We start from the raw sequence: 22,922 nt of genomic DNA, 5'->3' as shown, positions 1-22,922 counted from the left end.
AGGGAATATGACCTGTAAATATATATATATTTTTTTCCAACAAAAATTAGAAGGATTTTTAATTTCCAAGTCCTCTGGAATGCAAAATTAATGCAACATAAATTGAAAGATCTAATTAATAAGTTTAACAAGCCAAAATAATTTTGTTACATAAATTAACCCATTTATTATAGGCTAGCAATGTTTCAAATGGTGGCACTTCTACTGGTCTTTCAACTCCTTCAGTCTTCTGATGGCAGACTTTACTGTGACGGCAGAAGTGGTGTTGTAGGTCCAGGTGCCACCAGCGACGTTTTTCATGCAGGAGCCATAATGCCAGATCCCCACAGCTCGTCTTTTCATCTTGGTTTTGCCGCAGAAGGAGCAAGTGTACTTGGCATGCTGGCTTATCTCAATCTTCTTCACCATCTTCCTGAGGGAGGCACCATAACAGGTCCCATATTTGCCCACAATTCCGACATTCTTGGTGTGTTTAGCAATGTCTTTGCAAACTAGGTCTGAGCCCAGAGAGTGTAAATATATTTTTACATCTGTTTTATTTGTTTTTTAAACAGCTTTACTGAAATGAAATCGACCTTGGTAAACAGTGTATTTTATAGTGTACATCGTGGTGAGTTTGACATGTGCATACACCTATTAAGCAGACGCTGTAATCAAGATAGTGAACCTCACCCCTACCCCCCAAAGTTTCCTCATTCCCCCGAGGAATCCCTCTCTCCCACCCTTTCCTTTTTCCTCCCTCATTCCTAGGCAACAACTGGTCTGTTTTCTGTCACTGTACATTAATTTGCATTCCTTAAAATTTCATATAAATGGAATAAAAATATATCTTCTTTAAAAAAAATCTGGGTTCTTTCATTTAGCATAATTAGGGGGTTCATTTATGCTGTAGCTTGTGCCAGTAGTTCATTCCTTCTTGTTGCTAACCAGTGTTCCATTGTAGGGATACATCACAGATTTTTTTTTTTTTTTTAAGATTTATTTATTTGAGAGAGAGAGAGTACACATGAGTGGGGGAGAGGAGCAGAGGGAGAGTGGGGGAGAGTCTCAAGCGGACTCCCCACTGAGCATGGAGCCCGATATGGAGCTCACTCTCAGGACCCTGAGATCATGACCTGAGCTGAAATCAAGAGTCGACTTGAGCCAACTGAAGCCACCCAGGTGCCCCTTTGCCACAGATTTTTAAAAAAATCCATCCACCTCTTGATGGATCTTTGGGTTGTTTGTAGCTTCTGGCTATTACAAATAAAAGCTGCCAAAATCCTTTCTGTACACATCTTTGAGTAAACAGGCTTATATTTCTCTTGGGTCAAGCCTAGGAGTGGAATGTCTGTCTACTTCTATATTGGTTGTATGTTTAACATTTTGGGAAACTGACAAACTTTTTTTTTTTTTTTCCAAAACGGTTCTATTTTTTTGCATTCTCACCCTTAATGTGCAAGAGTTCCATTTCCTCTGCATCCTTGTCAACTCTTGATATGGTCCATTTTCTTTGTTTTAGCCATTCTAACAGGTGTACAGTGGTATCTCATGTGCTGTGAATTTTCACTTCCACAATGACCGATAATCTTAAACTTTTCTATGTGCATATATGCTATCTCTGCATCTTCTTGGGTGAAATGTTTGTATTCTTTCATGCAGTTAAAAAAACTGAACTATTTGTTGCCTTATATTTTGGTAATTTTTAACCATATTTTGGATACAACTTCTTCCTCAGCAGTGTGCTTTGCAAATGTTTTCTTCAGTCTGTGACTTGTCTTTTCCTCCTCTCAATAGTGTCTTTCAAAGAGCATCAGTTTTGATGAAGTTCCAGTTTATCAGTTTTTCTTTTTTTGAATTGTCTGGTGATGTATCAAGACGTCTTTGCCTAATCCAAAGTCACAAAGGTTTTCTTTTATATTTTCTTCTAGAAGTTTTATAGTTTTAGGTTATACTCTTAGATCTATGATCTGTTTTAAGTTCATTTTTATTTAAGATATGAGATACAGATCCAAGTTTGCTTTTGAATATGAGTGCCCAATTATTCCAATACCATTTATAGGAAGAGCTGTCTCTTTCCTCCTGAACTCTATTGAGATGAGCATACAGTTTTTCTATTTCAGTTTGCTACTGTTGTGAATTGCATTCATTTTGTTTTAATATTAAGACAGTACCACATTTGTATGATAAACCCAACTTGGTCATGATGTATTATCCTTTTATTTATCTTGTTTAATTTGAATCTCATTGATTTTATTTGCTTTTGCTTATTCAGGGTTTAATTTCCTCCTTTTTTTTCTAACTCCCCAAGATTGAAAGTGAAGTCATGGTTTAAGACCTGTCTTCTTATAAGGTGTTGAATGATACAAATTTACCCCTAAATACTGCTTTACTAATAGTAGCCCTTAAATTCTGATATGTTGTGTTTTCATTTCCATTTTGTTCAAAATACTTTCTAGTTTCTCTTTCTTTGGGTTTTCCAGATCTCTTTCTGTTACTGATTTTTAATTCAATTTTTATTGCAATCAGCGAAATAGCTGGTATAAATTAAACCCTTTTAAATTGATTGAGATTTGTTTGACAGCCTGAAATATGGTTTATCTTGATAAATGTTCCATGTATACTGGGAAAGAATGTCTTTTCTGCTCCTTTTGGATGGAGTATCATTTAGATGAGAGACATATCAATTAGGTAAAATTGGTTGATAGTTTTATTCAAATCTTCTGTATCCTGATTTCTTTGTCTACTTGTTATATCATTTATTCAAATGGAGAAGTATTTAAATCTCCAGCCATAGGTGTGGATTTGCCTGTTTCTTCTTAAAGTTCCATCAATATTTGCTTTATGTGTTTTGAAACTCTTGTTATTATTAGACACATTAACACTTAAGATTGTTATGCTAATTTGACAGAGATCACAAGTAGTCAGAGAGGCAGGCAGAGACAGAGAGAGGGGGAAGCAGGCGTCCCGCTGAGCAGAGAGCCTGATGCGGGGCTTGATCCCTGGGCCCTGGGATCATGACCTGAGCGGAAGGCAGAGGTTTTAATCCAATGAGCCACCCTGGCGCCCCTGTCTTGTTGATTGTCTTCCTTAGCAATACAAAATGAACTCCTTTATCCCTGCATTTTTTTCTTGGCTTTTGTATATGTCTTAAATTTTTGTGTGTGTATATGTCTTTGATTTTTCTTTTTTCTTAAGCATTTGAAGAGGAATTTCTGGGTTACACGATTTAAATCTCTTAAAGATTTTTAATATCTTGCCAGATTGCCCTCCAGGAAGACTGTGCAGATTGATACTTGTCTAAGTGTTCTTTAAGTGTTTTTACAGAGTTCAGAGATCTGGTTTTTTATAATTTAAGATATGTATACAGATTGACTGAACTGCAGCATTCTGTTGACTGCAGGACAAAATACACTACCATTTGTGTTATCTGGTTGGTAGAAGGTTAAAATTATGTGGGCATTTTTCACATTGTTACATATTTCATATCTCTTTTATTTTGTACACATAGGTCAAAAATGGACATATTTCTGTAATAGAGATTTGTAAGAGGAAAGGATATGATCTTTGTTTAAAGTTTTTAACATTTTCTTTTTTTTAATAATTTATTTATTTATTAATAAATATATAACGTATTATTAGCCCCAGGGGTACAGGTCTATGAATCGCCAGGTTTACACACTTCACAGCACTCACCATAGCACATACCCTCTCCAGTGTCCATAACCCCACCACCCTCTCCCAACCCCCCTCTCCCTGGCAACCCTCAGATTGTTTTGTGAAATTAAGAGTCTCTTAGGGTTTGTCTCCCTCCCGATCCCATCTTGTTTCATTTATTCTTTTCCTACACCCCAAATCCCCCACGTTGCATCTCCACTTCCTCATATCAGGGAGATCATATGATAGTTGTCTTTCTCCGGAAGATTTTAATGTTTTCTTATAGCATGATCTTCAGTTAATATCCTAGAGATGATTTTCAAAACTATATGCTTATATTTGGTTGGACAGAATGTTTGACTTTAAATAAGTTGTACATGGAAAGAAGTTTTATATATAATGTCAGTTGTTTGTAAAGGTATTTTCCAAGATTAAATATGAAATATGATGTGATTAAATCTGATAAGGATTTGTGGCTGTTAAACTTTGTTAGTGCCTGGTACAGATAATAAATAATCCATTTGATTTATGTATCTATTTGATATGTAAAAAATTTCTTAGGGAAAGTTCTACACATTAACTGAGAAATGCACGTGACATTTATAACCTTTTATAAAAAATGGACACAGAGCAGTGACCTGTTTGTATGTGTTTGGTAATTCTGGGCTGTCCTTTCATACAGGAGTCTTCCAGAGCCTCTTATGACCTATGAGTTACATGGAGATTTCATCGTTCCAGCCAGTAAGTATTATGTAGAGGTGTAGTGGTTGACAGTGTGTCTAAAGTTTCCACGTGAAGAATCTCACTTAATGTTCTTGTAATCTGTATTAAAAATAGAAATCACATTAGAAGATGTTTGATCTCTTTCATCTTTTAGAGGGTGAAAAAGCAGGACTATTGATATATTCATTCATTCATTCATTCATTCACATTTATTTATTGTCTACTGTGGCTAATCACTGTTAGATACTGGGTATGTGGAACCCTGAAAGGATTTCTGCCCCCAGGGGTCCATTCTCCAGCAAGTATTGGGGCACACACACCTCCCATTAACCCATAAAATCTAGAATCATAACCTGAGCAAAATGCTTTGGGAACGCAGAAGTATTTAACTTGCAGAAGGTTGGGGAAGATTAGCAGATTTGGAGAGATTAGCAGGTTGGAAATGGCTTCATATAGCAAGATATTTAGATGGAAATTACAGGCAGAAGGAGTAATGTGAGATAATGCCAGAAGCCCACACAGTATCCGATAGTGAATTATATGTGATAAAAAGTTAAATAAAAAAGGCCTATAGTTGGTAGAATTTTAATTTGTGATTAAATTTTTCGTGAGTCATACTCATTTGAAGCTGTCTTGTTTTCTCTCTTTTGTTTCGTACACCTCAGTTTTTGTGTTGACACATGGTGTTTAATCATCAGAGTCGTCTGAAATACATTGGTGTGAGGTATTTAATAGTTAAGGAGATGAAGGTTGAGACATGTGAAGTCACTTGCCAGATTATAGGGATCTTTATTTAAAATTCAAAACCTTAGCTCCACTGGCTAAAACCTGCAGGATTGGTTTTCACAGGTGCACTGACAGTAGCTATAATTGTATTTTCATTTCCTTTTTTTTTTTTTTTTTTTCTTCCCCCTTGGATGTATTCCATAGTTTAATCTGTTGAAAAATTTAGAGCAATCCCTTTGGGTCCTCTGTTACTGCTGCCTGAACATTGCTTTAAACGTTATCTTCTTGTGAGGTCTTTATGGCAGCCTGGGTAAAGGTTCCTAGTGTGTTATAGAGAGAAGCAATGTGTAGGCCCAGCTAGACTGTGCTTATAAAATCGGCCTTTGGAAAAGGCAAAAATATGGGTCTACCCACTTCTGTTTTCACGTGGAAGACGAATTTTTTTTTTTTTTTTTTTTAAGAGAATTTGTGTGATCAAGGAAGTGGGGGAAAGTTTTCTTGGCAAAAACTCAAGCAAACACTTAGTTGTTTTGATTCCTTCCCTGTGGCATTTTTGGCAAGCAGGGAAAAGAGAAATTAAACTCTAGTTGGAGGACAATTGCTTCATGTTGTTCGCCTTAGAGACTGGAAAAAGCAGAAGAGTGCCAGTTTTCATCTAAAATCCTTTGAGAATGGGAGAAAGATAAAGTGATTATGGAGTAAGGTTTTAAATTACCACAAGTTAGTGTCATTATGATTATCACGCCTTGCAACTGAAGCTGGTGTGTTTGAGGTTCTAATGTCAATGATTTTCACCAGATGAAGGCTTCATAAGAGGCAGAAACTTGCGAGTGGTAATGGCGTTTGTGGCGGTAGGAAGGGAGTTTAAAGAGTTTGTCAAGGCCGTCCTTGAGGGATGTGGTAGCTTCGCCTACTAGCCCGGTGCCTTGTGTTTGGCCTCCTGACTTTCTGGGGTTGCTGTAAAAGAGTCTCCACAATGATTTGAATAACAGTCCCTGTTCCAGGGGAAATACTATAGCTACTGTAATTACTGGCATGTGTTTGTACCCAAGTGGAGTTGCGGTTGGAACAGGACCTGTAGTTACCTTCTTTAATGAGAAAAGTACACGTGTTAAACTGGTGTATCCAGTATTCCCAGCGAGGTCTTTAATTTTTTATTTGAGTCTCTATGAGTACCCCCTCTTGGTCCTCACTGTGCCTGTCTTAGGAAAGAGTGTGGGAGCAAATTCTCTCATCTTCTGCACATGGACTTGCAAGAATTACATAAAAACAGTTATAGAAGTCAGGTGGCCAAAATTAGTCTCCCCTTTTGAATATTGTTGGAAAAATTGGGACTGTGGTCAGGCTATCATTTTCCATTAACAACGGCACAGATGACCTTGTTATGCAAAAGTGTCTGTTAGCAGAGCTGACTGCTAAAATTATCAAGCATCGCCAGTCTTTGTTATTGCCTCTCACACCAGCATGGAAACAAATTTTTGATTCCTTTCAGTCAAGTGTGGTTTCCATCCATTCTGGGCTGTTGAGATGGTCTCTTTTGCCTTCCCTGCTGAAAGTTCTGGAGGTTTCTCTTGGGTCCCTTTATTTTCTCTCCTCAGTTTCTTCTCTGCAGGCTTCTGTTGAGAACCTGTGGGTTAATTTCTGGAGTGCCTCATACAAATATGAATTTTATTTCTTTTTTGTCACCACAAGACAGACATTTTTTGTTCTTCATTCTTAAAAAATACCGACTGTTCAGTGTTGAATACATTGGGAAATTATTTTTTTAAGAGAAAATTAAGAGAGTTAACCCTCTCAGCTGAGAAAGTTAACTAAAATTGCCGAAAGGAGCTAGAGTCTCTCTGTATGAAAAACCATTCCTTTGTTTCTCCTTTACTCACTACACAAAATACTTCACTTGTGACACCTCTGGTCACCAACAGTGTGGGCTTTTTTCCCCACGCCAACCAATTCTGCAACCAGCTGAGCATCCTACAATTAGATTCAATTCTGATTCTGTCTACCTGGAGTTAGCATCGGGTCCTGCAGGGCAAGGGCTCAGTCCCACAAGCCTGCCCGCACTTGAGACACCAGTTGTGAGTCCCAGGTTGTCTGCAGGACTTCTGACTAACTGGCTGGAAATCAGAGTTTCATAGCTCCCACCTTAGGTACGATAAATGGGTCTCAGAACTCTGGGAAACACAAAGTTGTATTTGCCATCTTATTATATAATAAAGGATATGATAGAGGATACAGATGAAGAGCCAGATGAAGAGATACATAAGGTGAGATCCGGAAGTGTCCTGAGTGTAGAAGCTTCTGTCCTTTTGGAGTTGGGGGTGTGGCACCCTCTGGCCATGTAGATGCGCTCACCCACTCTGAAGTTCACCAGACTCTACTGTTTTTGTGGAGGTGTCATAATGTAGACATGATGGATTATAAACTCCATTTCTGGAGAATGAGAGGTGGGACTGAAAATTCTGAACTTCTAATTATGGCTTGGTCTTTCAGGTGACCCTCTCCCATCTGGGAGCCCACCAGAGGTCTCCTCATTAGAGTAAAAGATGATCTTATCACCCAGGGAATTCCGAGAGACTTGGGAGCTTGGCGTCAGATACTCCTCTGTCACTTATGAAATTGTGGAGGTTGTCGGAGCTTTGTGTCAGGAACTAGGATCAAAGACTAAGTATTAGAACAAAAGATTCTCTGAGCACTCCTGTTCACAAGACTTTTAGGAGTTCTATGTCAGGAACCAGAAGCAGAGACCAGTATATATTTCTTATTACTTCATACCATCCATCTTGTGAGAAGTTATAAAGAACTCTTAGTATAGAAATTTGTAAAATGAAAACATAGTTTACTTGGTCTGTGCAGGAATGCAAATGATTGTGCCCATCTATGGAACGCTATTAGGTGTCTGTGTGGATGTTTTTCTTGGTGTTTATTATCTCTGAGATTGTTAGTCCATGGTCTGTGTCTTAGCCTTTAAGGCTCAGAGTTCTTGATATGTCATATTGATAAAAGTCAGACCCATTCAGGATTGGACTCATGTTAAGCTTAGTTTGAGAATGACCACCAAAGCTTGGATGCCTAATATGGCATCATACAAAAATACTTCCTCCTGAACAAGAATACTTGTCTTGCTATGTTCTGTATGTTTTCTTTCAGTAATCAAGTTACCTGGGAAGCAAAATCATAATCACAAAGCTCTTAAGTCATTTATGATGAAAAATGTAACTATTAGAGGATCTAGGGCACTGGTATTTGCCTAAGTGGAATGTTCTATTCTAGTTGGTAAACATGCGTGGGAAGCAGGAAAATCATGTGATCTTAATTGGGAATGATTTGGAAACCTGGACATTAAAGGAATTGAATGCCTAATGACATTGAGCTATTTTAGCCAGATATATTCATTTCCCAGTGGATAGGGTCACCCACAGAAGAACTCAAATACTTGATGTCTGTTGAGTGAAGCACCTTGGGTAGTGTTTGGATGTTTACCGCTAATATTTTCCTAAAATTACTGTACTATTGACGTATGACATTTAAATATTGAAATAACTTAATATTTACCTGCCTAAGTATCTTTGATAAGCTCCAGTAAGCTATGATCATATCTTTTTCAGTCTCTGTTAGTTGGCACAGCATCATAAACATTAAGTGTTGTGGATGCTGATTTTTATTTTCACAATTAAAAACGCTTTGGTGTTACAGTAAACTAATTCCCTGGCTGAGGTTAGGGTCTGGTGTTATGATTAATTCAGTATCCTAGATTTTTAAAAAGTTATGCCTTTCATTATATAATTTATACAAATTAAAATGAAATGCATATAGCATAGGCCACTAAAGATAATTTATCTAATTATATAATTTATCATTTAGAAAACTTCTCTTGAGTGCCTTAAAGTTATTATTATGTTACAACCACATGGAAATGCCCATTTAGTAGACATTTCTGATTAACGTCAAAATAAAATGGAGAAAAAGTAGGTTTTAAAAGCCTTACTTTCGGGGCGCCTGGGTGGCTCAGTTGGTTAAGCATCTGAGTCTAGATTTGATTTCGGCTCAGGTCATGCTCTCGGGGTTCCGGGATCGAGCCCAGCATTGGGCTCTGTGCTCAGCGGGCAATCTGTTGTAGATTCTTTCTCTTCCTCTGCCCCACTCCCCTGCCCTCCTCAAAATAAATAAATAAACATTTTTTAAAAAGTGCCTTACTTCCAAATATCCTTCTTTTTGAAAGAGTGGAAAAAGCAGACTTGAGAAAAAGGTGTGTGTGACTTCAAATGAAGATGGCTGTGAGAGTGGCCCTCAAAGAAAGAAGTGGAAGGTTTTGATTCTGTTTTTCAAAACTGATTGTACTATTTTTAGAAATGAAGAACCTTAACCTTAGAGAGTGGGAAATGATTTCTGTCTTGTGTTTCTGAATAAGTAATAAATCCCCAAATGTTAAAATTATATTTTCTTTTGAGAGAAATGATTATTAATGACAAGGTAGACAATTAGAAGTAGCTTTTTAGTGCAGAGTTTTATAAAATTTTCAGTTTTTTTTTTTTAAAGATTTTATTTATTTATTTGACAGAGATCACAAGTAGACAGAGAGGCAGGCAGAGAGAGAGAGAGAGAGGGAAGCAGGCTCCCTGCTGAGCAGAGAGCCCGATGCGGGACTCGATCCCAGGACCCTGAGATCATGACCTGAGCCGAAGGCAGCGGCTTAACCCACTGAGCCACCCAGGCGCCCCAAAATTTTCAGTTTTTGAATGCATGAAATTCTTATTATAAGGAGTTATCTTTTTATTCCTTTGGAATTTTTATTATTTTTCAGAGTCCTGACTTTAAATTTTCTCCTAGTTTATTTTTATTTTTTAAATTAAAGCTGTGAATTGAAAATGTTATTTTTAAAAAATTTCTTTCATTTTCCTCCAGCTTTGATTTAGTAAGGTATTATCTTGGTTTTAACTCCAGACAAAAACTTGTATAATTTATCACGTAAGTTTTATTTTTTTTTAAGTATTGTATATGAGGTATTGACACACAGTGTTTGTTACATTAGTTTCAAATATACAATAGAGTGACTTGACAAGTCTATTTGTTACACTGTATTCATCACAAGTGTAGCTGCCGTCTGTCACCGTATCTCACCTTATCATTGACTACATGCCCTATGCTGTACCTTCTACTCCCCTTTACCCATTTGCCTGTCTCCCTACCTAACCCCCTCCTGCAGCCACCTGTTTGTTCTGTGTTTATGAGTCTGTTTCTGCATTTTTTGTTCATTTATTTTTGTTTGTTTTAAGATTACACATTTAAATGAAATCATATGGTATTTTTCTGGTGACTGATTTCACCCTTCTAGGTCCATCTATGTTGTTGCAAATGGCAGGATCTCATCTGTTTTTGTGGCTGAGTGATATTCCTTATTGACTCTTTAGGTAGTTGTACTTTTGTTTTCAGTGACAAATTCAGTCTATATCTAAGAGGTTTTTATTTTTTATTAATTTTTATTTTTATTTTTTTTAAAGATTTTACTTATTTGAGAGAGAGAGTACAAGCAAGAGGAGTGGCAGGCAGAGGGAGATGGAGAGGTAGACTCTCCACTGAGCAGAGAGCCCAATGTGGGGCTCAATCCCAGGACCTTGGGACCATGACCTGAGCTGAAGGCAGACACTTAACGGACTGAGCCCACCCAGGGGCCCCTGTATCTGAGAGTGTTCATTATGTGATATGATTTGATTATTCTGTTTTATCAGATGCCTTTTCATGTCTTAGCCTTTCTGCTTCCTTTGTCTTTAGCAACAACTGTGTCCTGTGTTGTGAAATCTTATTCCTCACTGTAAACCATTACTATTGGAAGTGTAAACTTGAACAGACTTAACTGCACAATCACTGGAAGGAACTCAGATGATCATAGAATTGATGGGGTGGGGCTCCTTTTAAAATGACACAGAGAGACGTCCATGGTACCTTAAATGAAATAGCCGGTTCACACATTTCATTTTGAAAAACCAAATTCTGAAAGGATTAAACCTAAAATGTGCCAGCCTCTGTTAGGTGAGATTTATTATGGGTAGCTTAATGCAAGTGAACTTTTTGTTGAAACATAATAGAAATACACATGAATAATAAGTATATAGCTTAATAAATTTTCACATATTAAGATAGCTGTGTAAGCAGCCCTGGATCAAGAAATAAGGTATTGTCAGAGTCCCAGAAACCCTTTCTCACACCCGCACAGTCCCTGTGACATATGAGCACTCCCCCCCTTTTTTTTTTAATTGATTTATTTGACAGAGAGAGAGAGAGAGAGTGCACAAGCAGGCGGAGCAGCACGTAGAGGGAGAGGGAGAAGCAGGTTCCCTGCTGAGCAAGGAGCTTGAGGTGGGACTTGATCCCAGGACCCTGGGATCATGACCCGAGCTGAAGGCAGTCGCCTAACCAACTGAGCCACCCAGGTGCCCCACTCCCCTGGCTTTTGACACCATAGGTCCAGAGGTTAGGGTTACTGCATTTGCATTGTATCTAAATGGAATCATCCAGAATACCCTCTTTTGCATTCAGCTTTTTTGGTCATCTTGTGACATTCCTCCGTGCTGAGTGAATGAGCAGTTCATTCTCGTTTCTTGTGGTATAGGATTCCTTTGTACGAACACACCACAATGCATTTATCAGTTCTGTTGATGAGACTTGAATGGTTTCACTTCTGGGATTATCAAGAATGCTACTGCTGTGAACATTCTAAAATGTGTCTTTTAGTGAACGTTTATGTGCATTTCTCTTGGTTTTGAGTAGAATTTTTGGGTTGTGGGTTGGAATGTGTGTATTCAACTTCAGTGGGTACTGCCAAAGAGTTCTCCAAAGTGATTGTGCCATTTAATTATTCCCACGTAGAGTTCCATTTACTTCATATCTTTTCCAGAACTTAGTACTACATTCATTTAAAGCCATTCTGCTGGGTGAGTAGTAGTAGCTCATTGTGGGTTTAATTTTATTTCCCTGATAAGGAGGGTTAGCACTTTTTCATATGTTTATTGGTCATATAGCTAGCCTCTTTCCTGAAACTCCTGCTTCAGTCTTTTGCCCATTTTTCTTTTGGATTGTTTCTTTCTTCTTGGATCGATTAGTAGTTCTTCATAGTCTGATGGCATGTTCTTTCCCTACTATATGTATTTCAAATTATTAGTGATTGCTTTTACTGAGTTGTTTTATGTATGTCTTCTAAAATGTTAACAGAACAGATACTTAGTTCTTACAGTAAGGAAAAAGTAAAACCATCAACATTTTGAAGAAACAGATTCCTGAAATCAGACAAAGGCAAAAACCATATTATTTCACTTATATGTGGAGCCTTAGAAAAGAAAAACAACAACAACAAGCAAGCTGATAGATACAGAGAACAGATTGGTGGCTGCCCAGGGCTGGGAGTGGGCAAAATGGGTGAAAGGAGTTGAAAGATGCAAACTTCCAGTTATAAAATAAGTCGTGAGGATGGAATGTGCAGCATGGTGACTATAGTCAGTAACACTGTGTTGTATATTTCAAAGTTGCTAAGAGAGTAAATCTTAAAAGTTTTTTTTTTTTTTCCTAAGATTTTATTTATTTGAGATAGAGCTTGAGAGAGAGAGCATGGTCGGGGGTAGGGACAGGGAGAAGCAGAAGCAGACTCCTCACTGCGCAGGGAGCCCGATGCGGGACTCAATCCCAGGACCCTGGTAGACGCTTCACCAACTGAGCCCCTCAGACATCCCAATCTTAAAAGTTCTTATCACAAGAAAAAAATTTATAACTGTGTGGTATTGGATATTAACTAGATGTATTGTGGTAGTCATCTAACAATATATACAAATATTGAATCATGTTGTACATATAATACAATATTATATGTCAGTTATATTTCAATAAAAACAAATTCCCCTTCCTTGATCTGCTTTACCTCTCTTCCCCTTTTCCTTCTATTTCTTGATTTTTTAACCAATAATCTGAAATTCTACTCTCTCTCTTCCTTCTAGCCACTCACTCTTTAACCTCCTTGTATAACTGGAGAAGGACTCCCTGCTGGCCAGCTTAGTGGTGGGTGTGCAGGCCCTCCTCCTCCCCATCTCGCACTTCCTCAGTTCCTCGTTAACTCTTGATACCACTGGCTACCCAGGCCTTGTCTGTTTCTTCTCATTTGACTTTCTCATGACATTGAACCTCCTGGCCCTCCCTCCTCTTCCTCCTCCTGTGCTTTGTTTAGCCGCCAGCTGGCATCTCCACTGAACCCCAGTGGAGCTCTTTCCCCCACAGGATGCTCTTTCTGGCTTTCTGAAGTAGTCAGGTAGCTTTGGCCATGTGCTGGATGTCCCCATGCCCCTCCGGAGAATATTGCTACCTTCATCTCCAATGCCTCCTGCCATTCCCAGCTCCCTGCTAGATATCTGCCCCTTGCACATCCCTTCCTCTGTCACTCCCACCATCATTGTCCCTTTCAAACCAGCGTTGTCTCCTCTGCTCCTGTCTATCAGTGGGACTGACCATACTACTGCATAACCCAGGCATGAAACACTGGTTATCTTTGCCTTTTTCCTTCTGATCCATGGCCAGTATGCAGCTAGATCCTGTCCAGTGTACGTATTCCATAGGAGCGCTCACATAGTAAGAGTAATGCAAACAACAATGGAGACAATGGCTAACAGTGATGGAGCGCCTGCTGTACCTGCCACCGGCGCTCAACCCTTTGCAGGTGTTACCTCACTGAATCTCATAATGGCCTTTGGAGATAGTGCTCTTAACTTCATTTTGCGGATGAGGAACCGAGGCCCCAAACCTTCTGTTAGCAGGTATCTTGCTCTTGCTGTCTGTTGGAAGCAGCAATTCGGAAGCCTGCCTGTGGGCTCTACTTCCTTACTTGTAATTCCACCACCTGCCCCCCTTCCTGCCTCATTATTACTTCTTGGCCAAATAGCATTTCCCTCCTAATTTGCTTTTCTCCCCATTTGAATCCATCCTCCAAAAATGTCAGGTATATCTCCCCAAATTTGACTCTGTTCGTATCTTTTCCCAGCCTTACTTACCGTGACGGATTTAGTAGCCAACAGCAGAGACAGATTTTTCAAATTAGCTTTTACAAACCAGAGTTTGGTCTCAGACTTTCCATAAGCTTAAGGTGCTCTCTCTGAATAGGCTGTGCATTTTCTTATATCGTTTGTAGAATCTGGAGTGTGTCCCTAACTCCTCATTTCTGCCTTGCTTTAAATTCTTCCCTGCTCTTCAAGACCCAACTCAGATGCTGTCTTTTACGTGAAACCCTCCCTCAGCCTCTCCTGCCGGCTCTCTGTGAGCCTCCAAGCAGTCTGTACTCACTGAATTCTCATCAGTTGCTTCTGTGACACCCCTGAAAATTCCAGTGGAGGTCTCAATAATAAGCATTTTATTGATTTGGTATTTTCTGTCAAGAACACAATAAAAGGAATTTGGGTGTGTTGCTAATAAGAGCCACGGATAATTCATTCCAAAATCTCAGGGGAAAGTGAGTGTGTTAGTTCCCTCTCATTGCTGAATAGCTTCAGTCAATCATTCAGTCAATAAGTAAGTAAATTCACTCACTCACTCACAATTCTAGAGAATGGAAGTCTAAAGCCAAGGTGCAGGTTGGTGGGCCGACCTCTAAAGGCTCCAGGGAAGGCTCTTTCCTTACCTCTTCTGGCATGTGGTGGTTCCCAACCATCCTTGGCATTTCTTGGTTTATACATACATCATTCCAATCTCTGCCTGCACTGTCACATGATAGTCTCCCCTGTGTCCATCTCCATATGGCTATCTTCCCTTTGTTTTTTGTTTTTATTTATTTTAATTTAATTTGATTTAATTTATTTTCCCTTTGTGTCTTTGTTTTTTTATAAGGGCACCGAGCATACTAGATTAAAGGACCACCCTGCTCCAGTATGATCTCATCTTAACTGACGGCTTCTGCAATGACCTTATTTCCAAATTAGGGCATTATGCTGAGCATGTCTTTTTATTCTGATGTTTTGATATCTGGGGCCTTACTGATCCTAGGGAGAATGCCCTTTCTGGGGCTAACCAATTCCTTGAGGTAGTAAACAGCATGCTTTCCATATGCCAACCAGTCCAGAGCCCATTTTCTCTTCCTGACTCTTTTGGGCTCTTACACTTCAAGTCCATGTTCTCCTGTCCTAGTCACCTCAGGGACAGGTACCAGATGTCTCGGCACAGCCCCTGTGCTCTAAAACCTGCTACAATAATTCAGACCAACCAGTCCTGAGTCTGCTTACTCTGCCTCGCCTCTTCCTTCACATGGAAAACACAGTAAAGCCTCTTGCCCACATTTTCCCCTTCTTCCCTCTGCCTCTTGGCTGACGCTGACTTACCACACCTCCTGTTTCGGGGGTATAACTATAAAACTCTTCCTTCAACTCTGTCATTTCCCTGTCTGCATGTTTTACCATACCTGATTGAAATAAATCCCAGGTATGTTTTCAAAACAGTTATGTTCTGAGACATTAGGGGGTTATAACCTCAGTGTATCTTTTGGGGGGATAAAACTCAACCCTAAGAGGGAAGAAACTATTTGCCCCTATTTTATTTGCATTCCATGGTGGGGCAGTGACCCAGTGACTCGACTTTTTCAAGTGATGAGCCAACTTGAAGTGCGGAATGAAAGAAGGAGAAGCTGTAGTAGCCCTCTGTTCTTAAATATCACCCTAGGGAAAGGCACTCATTGCATTCACACTGAAATGATCTCCTAGGGCAGGCACAGAAGACCAAGAAGAAGCCAAAAGATAGATCCCCCCACCTTTTTTGTGAAAGGTGTAGAAATACGTTTACATTCTCTGTTGAAAGATGTTGAACAGATGAGCTGTTGTCATGGTTGATTTTTACGAGTGTATTTGATTCTGTGTAATCTAACTATTCTTTTCTTCTTCTTCTTCTTCTTCTTTTTTTTAAAAGAAAGTGGAAGCCCAGAATCTCGTGTTAATGCTATCCATTTCTTGGTACACAAGTTGCCAGAGAAGAATAAAGAAATGTTGGATATTTTGGTGAAACACTTAACAAAGTAAGCCCCTTTGTCTTCCTAACTTTCTCTGTTTCACTCTGGGTGCCATGTGGGGTTCTTGGATTCATGACGGTTGGAAGTGGGGCTGTCTACACAATACCAGGGACCACGCCTGGAAAGGCAGGCCGGACAGTTGACTCACTGTGTATGTTTTGGACAAGAACATTGAAATATGATGCTTTTGTGAAGTCGTATAATTATTTGCTTAACATCACTGCCAGCAACTTGGGGTTTGATTGGAAGTAAAAGAAGAGAATATTATACACTTCCCTGTACACAGATTCTGGAAATGTGATTATAAGTCTGTTAGCGAATTTAGCCTGGTTTCACACCTACCTAAGTTTGAACATGGCCTTTAAGTTAGTTTAATCCAGTAATAGGTAGTTATTTCTTAGGATCCATTTTAGTCTTTTTATTCCCTCTTTAAAAAGCGAGCAAAATCTGATCATTTAGTGTAGAAATTAGCCCTTTCTTCATATACAAATGACTCTTAGATCACTGTAGTTAAAGAAATTTGGAGATAATGGGAAGCTGAGGAATGCTGTTTTAGAATGTTTTTAATTTTCTTTTATTATCCTGTTTATTTTATTATGTTTTTATTTTACATAAAAAGAAACTGAAGGCCAGAGGATATTATGACCTGCCAAGTCCAAGTGTCCTACAACTAGTGAAACCATATTCGTTCATTTAGTCAACACATATTTATCGAATGCCCGTTTTAGGTGCTAGTGGATACATAGTTGAACAAGATAGACAAATTCCCTGCTTCATGGAGTCCCTTCTTTATAAGAGGGAAAAGATCATAAACAGAGTACAAATAAAAAGACAAAATAATTTCAGGTGATAAGTGATTTAAAAAATAGAATGAGGAGATAGAGAATATATATTGGGTGTGGGACTATAAAGAGGGTTATTATGGAAGGTATCTTGAGGATGAGGCCTGAATTAAGCATCAGTGCTTCTGAGAACAGTTGTCTGGGTTGCTCACTGCACAATGTATTGGGCCAAAGGGGTAAATGTGGGAGCTCTAACCAAGTTTTGAATTGAGACCTGAATTAAGCATCAGTGCTTCTGAGAACAGTTGTCTGGGTTGCTCACTGCACAATGTATTGGGCCAAAGGGGTAAATGTGGGAGCTCTAACCAAGTTCTCTGTGCTTCTGAAGCTAATTCTTACAAAGGTGCCATACAATCTGGTCATTAGTGGAAGCCAAAGATATAACAGTCTGGGGAAAGAGGGGATATTCTAAGTAAAAAGGAATGGTAACAGAAGGTCTTCAGAGGGACACAAGCCTAACATAAACATGGAATTATTAAGAAAGCCATTATGGTTAGAGTAAAGCATCGAGAAGAGAGGAGTAGCAGGATGGTAGGCAGGGGCCTCATCCCCTAGGGTCTTGTCAGATCTTATTATTTCAGAAGCAGAGATTAAGGACATTTGAGTGTCTTGATTTTTAAGGAAACACACAGCTGTGGAAGATTGTACGTTCCCCAGCTGTTGTCTCTCTATTAACAGACTTTCAACCCCATCCCTTCCCTACCAGTGTTTCGAATCACTCCAAGCAGAACCTCATGACTGTGGCAAATCTAGGAGTGGTGTTTGGACCAACTTTGATGAGGCCACAGGAAGAAACTGTTGCTGCCATCATGGATTTGAAGTTTCAGAACATCGTGGTGGAAATCTTAATTGAAAACCATGAAAAGGTAAACTCTATTTGTTTTTTTCCTTAAGGGAATTCCTGGTTTTGGCTTTATCACCATCTGAAACTAGGCTTTAAGAGCCCCCCCACCATCACCATTAATGATTTTATTATTATTGTGACGATGAGTTTGGTTCTGAGAAGTTCCCACTGAGCTTCTGTTTTCTGATGGATTTCCATAAATTCTGATATCTCACTGGTTTAAGGAAGAAGCATTTCACCCAGACGCAAATGACAATCTGCAGTATAATATTGGACTGTTTGGATTCTTTGCAGCTTTCAGTCCTGTCCTTGGATTTCTCAAATTCTATTTCTGTAACTCAGGGAAAATATTTTTGCCAGTCTGTGTCACATTAAACACAACATATAACTCCCCCTTATCTCCCAAATTGTGCTGACAATTTCAGGGGATTCACATGCCTCCCTGCATCTGGGAACCCTAGGTTAAGAATCTCTGGTTTAAAATGAAAAATCTTTGTGACACATCTTACTTGTTTCTCTATAATCAGGGAACTGCAAGAGTTTTCAAAGTAGGATATATTCTTTGAAGAACTTTTATGTAGTTTTTTCTCATTATCATCATAGATCCAGACCTCGGTAATAATTTTCCTCAATTCTTTTAAGATAGGGAATTTGAAAATTGTTAAAATGCTTGGTTCCTCATTTGTTTATTAAAGGTTTGTTGTAGTTTGTTTTCAGCTGATATGCTGAGCATGTATGAGGTGCTAGGCTATGAAGATGAACATTGCAGCCCTGATGGAGAGTAGCTCACAGTCTGGGAGGTGGAGCCCCATTTTGGGACTTGTATCCCATAGCCCTTATCTCTGTCTAACCTGTTATATAGTTTATTTATTGTCCTAGACATCTGTTTTTCCCTGCCACATCCTTGAGGCAGAGATTGTTTTTTATACTTAGAATAGTACCTGGTACATAGTAGGAGTTTAGTTAATATTTATTGGATGAATTAATGAACTCAGGAAATTTTAAGGGGGTCAGAGAAGTGGGAAAGAGAGAAACAGAGGTGTAGTCTCTATGAGCAAATCATAGCAAGAACCTCGTTGCATTTACTATTTGCTAGAGCAATTGTATCTTGTGTGAATATTAGTTCCCACTGAAGAGTTAAATGTTAAAGCTGGTCAGAGATTTTCTTGCCCAGTATAGTAAAAGTAGCTTGTTTATGGAAGTAGAAAGTTTGGTTCCTTTTTTTGTTGTTGTTGTTGTTGTTGTTTTTGTTTGTTTGTTTTTTTGGTTTGTTTTTAGGTAGCTCGTGGTTTGTTTTTAGATAGCTTTAAGTAAAGATGGCTTCTAATCATTTTAGAAAAAGAAATAATTAAGGACACCTGGGTGGCACAGTTGGTTAAGTGTCCAGCCTTTGGTTTCAGCTCAGGTCATGACCTCTGTGTTGTGGGATCGAGTCCCACATTGGACTTGGTGCTCAGCATGGAGGCTGCTTGAGATTCTCTCTCTCTCTGCCTCTCCCCTTGCTTGTTACTCTCTTTCTCAAATAAATAAAAAAATACATATTTAATAAGAAAAAGAAATAATTTAACCCACAAGCTTTGAAATAGTGTTTAGTGATACAACTGTCCTTAGATTAAGTCCCAATTAGGCAACTTTTATACAGTTTATTTGTGAAAATACTGGCTCTGGGTCTTGCTCTCAGATAAAATGTTCTCCATTGAATGTTGCAGATTCCTATTTTCTTATTTGAAACTGAGAAAATAAGTTCATGATTTTTCTGCTTGGGAAGTCGATAGTGCTGCTTCCACCTTGTTAACAAATCTTCCAGGAATTTCCAAGTGGCACCGGCGAGCCAATTACAAGAACGATGGCAATGAAACTGCACCCACTGTCAGAGATCGAGCTCCACAGAGCCAAGGAGAGGGCTCTCCCTTTTCCCCTCTGCCTTTCTGTGGCTGTGCTAGAGAATGCTATGAATGCACATTGACCGTGCATTCCTAGCATTCTCTGGCCAATGTGAGTTGACACACTGACTTTCCTATCAGGAAGGGGGCATGTGGGATACCAAGTTTCAGATTCTCCACTGAGTGTCTGGGTTTAGGTTCGGAAGCACAGGGTTGCTTGGGATGGGGAGCTATTAGCTTGGATTAGTTCATATTTCTGAGAACTTAATTTCTCCATTTCCTCTTCTTTTCTCTCCGATTTCATCCTTGTCCGCTTTCACTCCCAGCTCTTTGTTCTTGCTCATCTGGACGTCACTTCAGAGTCTAGGCTCTGCTATGAGGAAGGATCTTTCCGCTGACGAGGGTGGTTGTGCAGGAAAACTTCCCATGGACGCATGTACCCATAGGAGCCCGAGGTTTCCTTGGCAACTGATCCATGTTTACCACCCAAAGATCTTGTGTTTGACTTGAATGTGCTGAGGGAGGGATAGGATTCCTCTTAGTAAATGTTCGAGAACAAAATGAGGGAGAGGAAGGAGGATAGAAGGGTTAAAAGGAGGAGTCCCCTGGGGGAAGAAAGTGTTCTGATAGATAGGGAGGCAAACAAGGGCAATGAGAGAGGGAACAAAGAGTCCTAGGTTCTATGAAGGAGAACAGAGGGGAAAGTGACAATCGAAGGAAGGCCTTTTCTTTTCCTCAGTTACTTATTTTTTAATCTTAGGAATGTGCAAAATGTTGACTCTGACCAGGAACGTCACTAAAGCAAAAGAAGAAATTTTCAGCGTATAATTATGGCAAGAAAGCTCTAGATTAATTTTAGAGTTAGAAAAAGACCCAAGTTAATCTGCCTCAGAGATCACATTTTATCCTAGCCTCTTTGCTGTTTTCATAAAACCCATATGTACTCTATAGGAAACTTAATCCACATGTTTTGGCCTCATTCCCACACAATACATTAAGATGTTGTTTTAAAAGAAGCGTTTACGGGCCAAAAATATTATCAAGGTCTTTTTTTCCGTGCGCACCAGAAAATTGCATTTCCCAGGTGGAAAAGGGTACTGTGAAGTTCCCACAGATTTTCAAATGGGGATTGCGCCTTATAGTTTATGAGCTTTATGTAAATATTTTTTCTTAAAGATTTTACTTATTTATTTGAGAGAGAAAGAGAGCCTGAGCTTGTGGGGGTGGGGGTGGGGGAGAGGGTGGCACCCCAGGGAGAGGGAGAAACAGGCTCCCCACTGAGCAGGGAGCCCAATGTGGGGCTCAATCCCAGGACCCTGGGATCATGACCTGAGCCACTCAGATGCCCCATAAGTTTTGTTCTTGATAAAGTGTACTTCTTATGGATCAGTGCGGTATGTTTGTGGTGAGCCCCTGCTTGGAGTCAGATGTGATGTGAGATTTGGGGAAGAGTCTGGCAGGGGAAAGATCTTTCCACCAGTAACTGCAGGATGCCATCGAGAATAGCGCTCTCAGAGCGATGCAGAGACTTTAGAGGAGAACTTATGTCCGACTGTGAGGAATCTGGAATGTTTCCTGACTAGGTGTTTTGAATAGGTTTTCGAATGGAGTTTGAACAGGTGGTGGGGATGTTTTAAGAGGACATTTCAGGTATGGGGAAGTTGTGTAATCAGAGAAGTACAGAGGGTAGGCATGTGTTCTGGGAATGCAGCTTCTGTGGGAACAGTGGTGAGGGGCATGAGAGATAGTTGTAAAGAGATTCGGGCCAGGTGTAGGGAGGTTGGGGATCCCTCTCTAGGACTTTTGGATTTCGTTTTATGGGTATCAAGGCCTCTCATGGTTTTTAGGTAAACTGCTTCAGGAAGTTTAATGTGGTAGCTGGTTAGCAAATAGAAAGTGGGAGAATCACAGCCTGGTCAGATGGCTGAGGTCATAGTAGTGAGAATAGGAGTTCAAGGGTAGCGGTCATCATGTCCTGAGGCACAGTGAACACAGTCCAGGGACTGGATCAGTGGGCTGTCTCAGAAGAATGTGTTAGGAATGATAGTAGGTCACAAATGAGGACCCAGAGCTGGAGGAATATAGGGATCCTTAATAAAAAGAAGGAAAAAAAAATAGGTTCGGGGCAAGAGTTCAGTGTTTAATGTGCCAAATTTTAGCTGTCTGGATGTCTAACAAATAGTTGGAGATGTGGGGCTCAGATTTGTGAGAGGATTTAGTGGTAAGAAGTATACGATAAGAAGACATGAGATGAGCACAGGAGAGCGTGCTCACTGTGCTCTAGGCTTGGTCTAACTACATGGTGGTGGTACTTACCTCCTGTAACCTGAGTGTGTACATAAAATAGATATAGTTACTTAAAATAGATATCCTAGATACTTAAAACAGATATATAAAGTAAAAAATATATAAAGGTCCTATTGCATGCATATGTAATAGTATTCCTTTATATGTGCAGAATTCTTAGGACATATATTGTCCCTTCACATCATGGGAGAAGACTGAAGGGTGAGAGATTAGCTTGTTTATGGGAACCCCGCCGGTGAGTGGCAAGGCTTGGGTTTGAACTAAGGGTTGTTTGACCCCCAAACCTTTGCTTCACCTCCCTAGGAGAAGATTAAGAGCGATATCCTTGAGAAACACCAAGATTTTTCTGTTAGCGATAACACGGGAGCCAGAAGAAACCCAGGCAAGTTTCAGAGTTAGGGTTGTCAAGGGGCCTTGTCAGTGATGCTGGAGCTGTCACTATGGGAGAGCTGGAGTATTTACTCCAAGAGTAAAATGTCTGTTGAGAGCAAGAGCTGAAGTTGACGTCAGTGAATGAGTGTTTGGGAATAGGTGATAACAGGTACAGATTTATGTTGTATTTTTCCCGCACAACAGAACGTAACAGAGGAAAAAGCAGAGCAGACTGGACAGGGGAGGGAAAGAGTAGGGTAGGACTGGTAGCTCCTGGTGTGTACACAGTTTGCCAATCAATCTCAGTTCTAGTTTTCTGTTAGCTAATTTCTGGGGTTGGGGGCTCTTTAGAAGAAGTTAAGGATGGAAAGAACCCTCCTGGGAGTTCATAGAGTTTGTCAAAATGGAGCCCGTTCTGCTGTTTTATACATTTGTAGTGTCATAAAAGAAATTTGTGTTTATAATGTGACTCTCTTCTGGTCTCTCCCCAAGTCCCTGAGGGCCCTTGAAGATTATGAAGACCTTTGGGAATCACCAAAGAAATCATTAATACCAGTGTGGTTTTC

General features: G+C 39.6%; 2 protein-coding genes across 2 annotated transcripts in view; one reads left to right on the top strand and one right to left on the bottom strand.

Moving 5' to 3' along the window:
- Positions 1–22,922, top strand: part of LOC111154278 (Rho GTPase activating protein 10) — a 317,626-nt gene that overhangs the window by 196,730 nt on the left and 97,974 nt on the right. The window contains exons 16-18 of the mRNA XM_022513786.1: positions 4,319–4,377; positions 16,009–16,114; positions 17,657–17,816. Of these exons, the coding sequence (XP_022369494.1) occupies positions 4,319–4,377; positions 16,009–16,114; positions 17,657–17,816 (325 nt within the window). The remainder of the gene's footprint in view (positions 1–4,318; positions 4,378–16,008; positions 16,115–17,656; positions 17,817–22,922) is intronic.
- LOC111155873 (putative 60S ribosomal protein L37a) lies at positions 202–606 on the bottom strand. Its single transcript, XM_022516321.1, has 2 exons — positions 561–606; positions 202–497 (listed from the first exon to the last, which is right to left on the bottom strand). The coding sequence occupies exons 1-2, from the start codon at positions 604–606 to the stop codon at positions 202–204; spliced, it is 342 nt and encodes a 113-aa protein (XP_022372029.1).

This window comes from Enhydra lutris, unplaced genomic scaffold (assembly GCF_002288905.1).
Source record: "Enhydra lutris kenyoni isolate GAN:26980312 unplaced genomic scaffold, ASM228890v2 scaffoldscaffold3, whole genome shotgun sequence".
In the NCBI taxonomy this organism is placed as follows: domain Eukaryota; kingdom Metazoa; phylum Chordata; class Mammalia; order Carnivora; family Mustelidae; genus Enhydra; species Enhydra lutris.
Note: the sequence above shows the minus strand (reverse complement) of the source record. Positions and strands in the feature narration are given on the sequence as shown.

Excerpts from the sequence above, each read along its gene's own strand:
- LOC111155873 (XM_022516321.1), bottom strand. The coding sequence starts at position 606 with ATGTACACTATAAAATACACTGTTTACCAAGGTCGATTTCATTTCA. Across the intron at positions 498-560 it reads CCAAGGTCGATTTCATTTCA|ACCTAGTTTGCAAAGACATT; the intron begins GTAAAGCTGTTT and ends CTCTGGGCTCAG.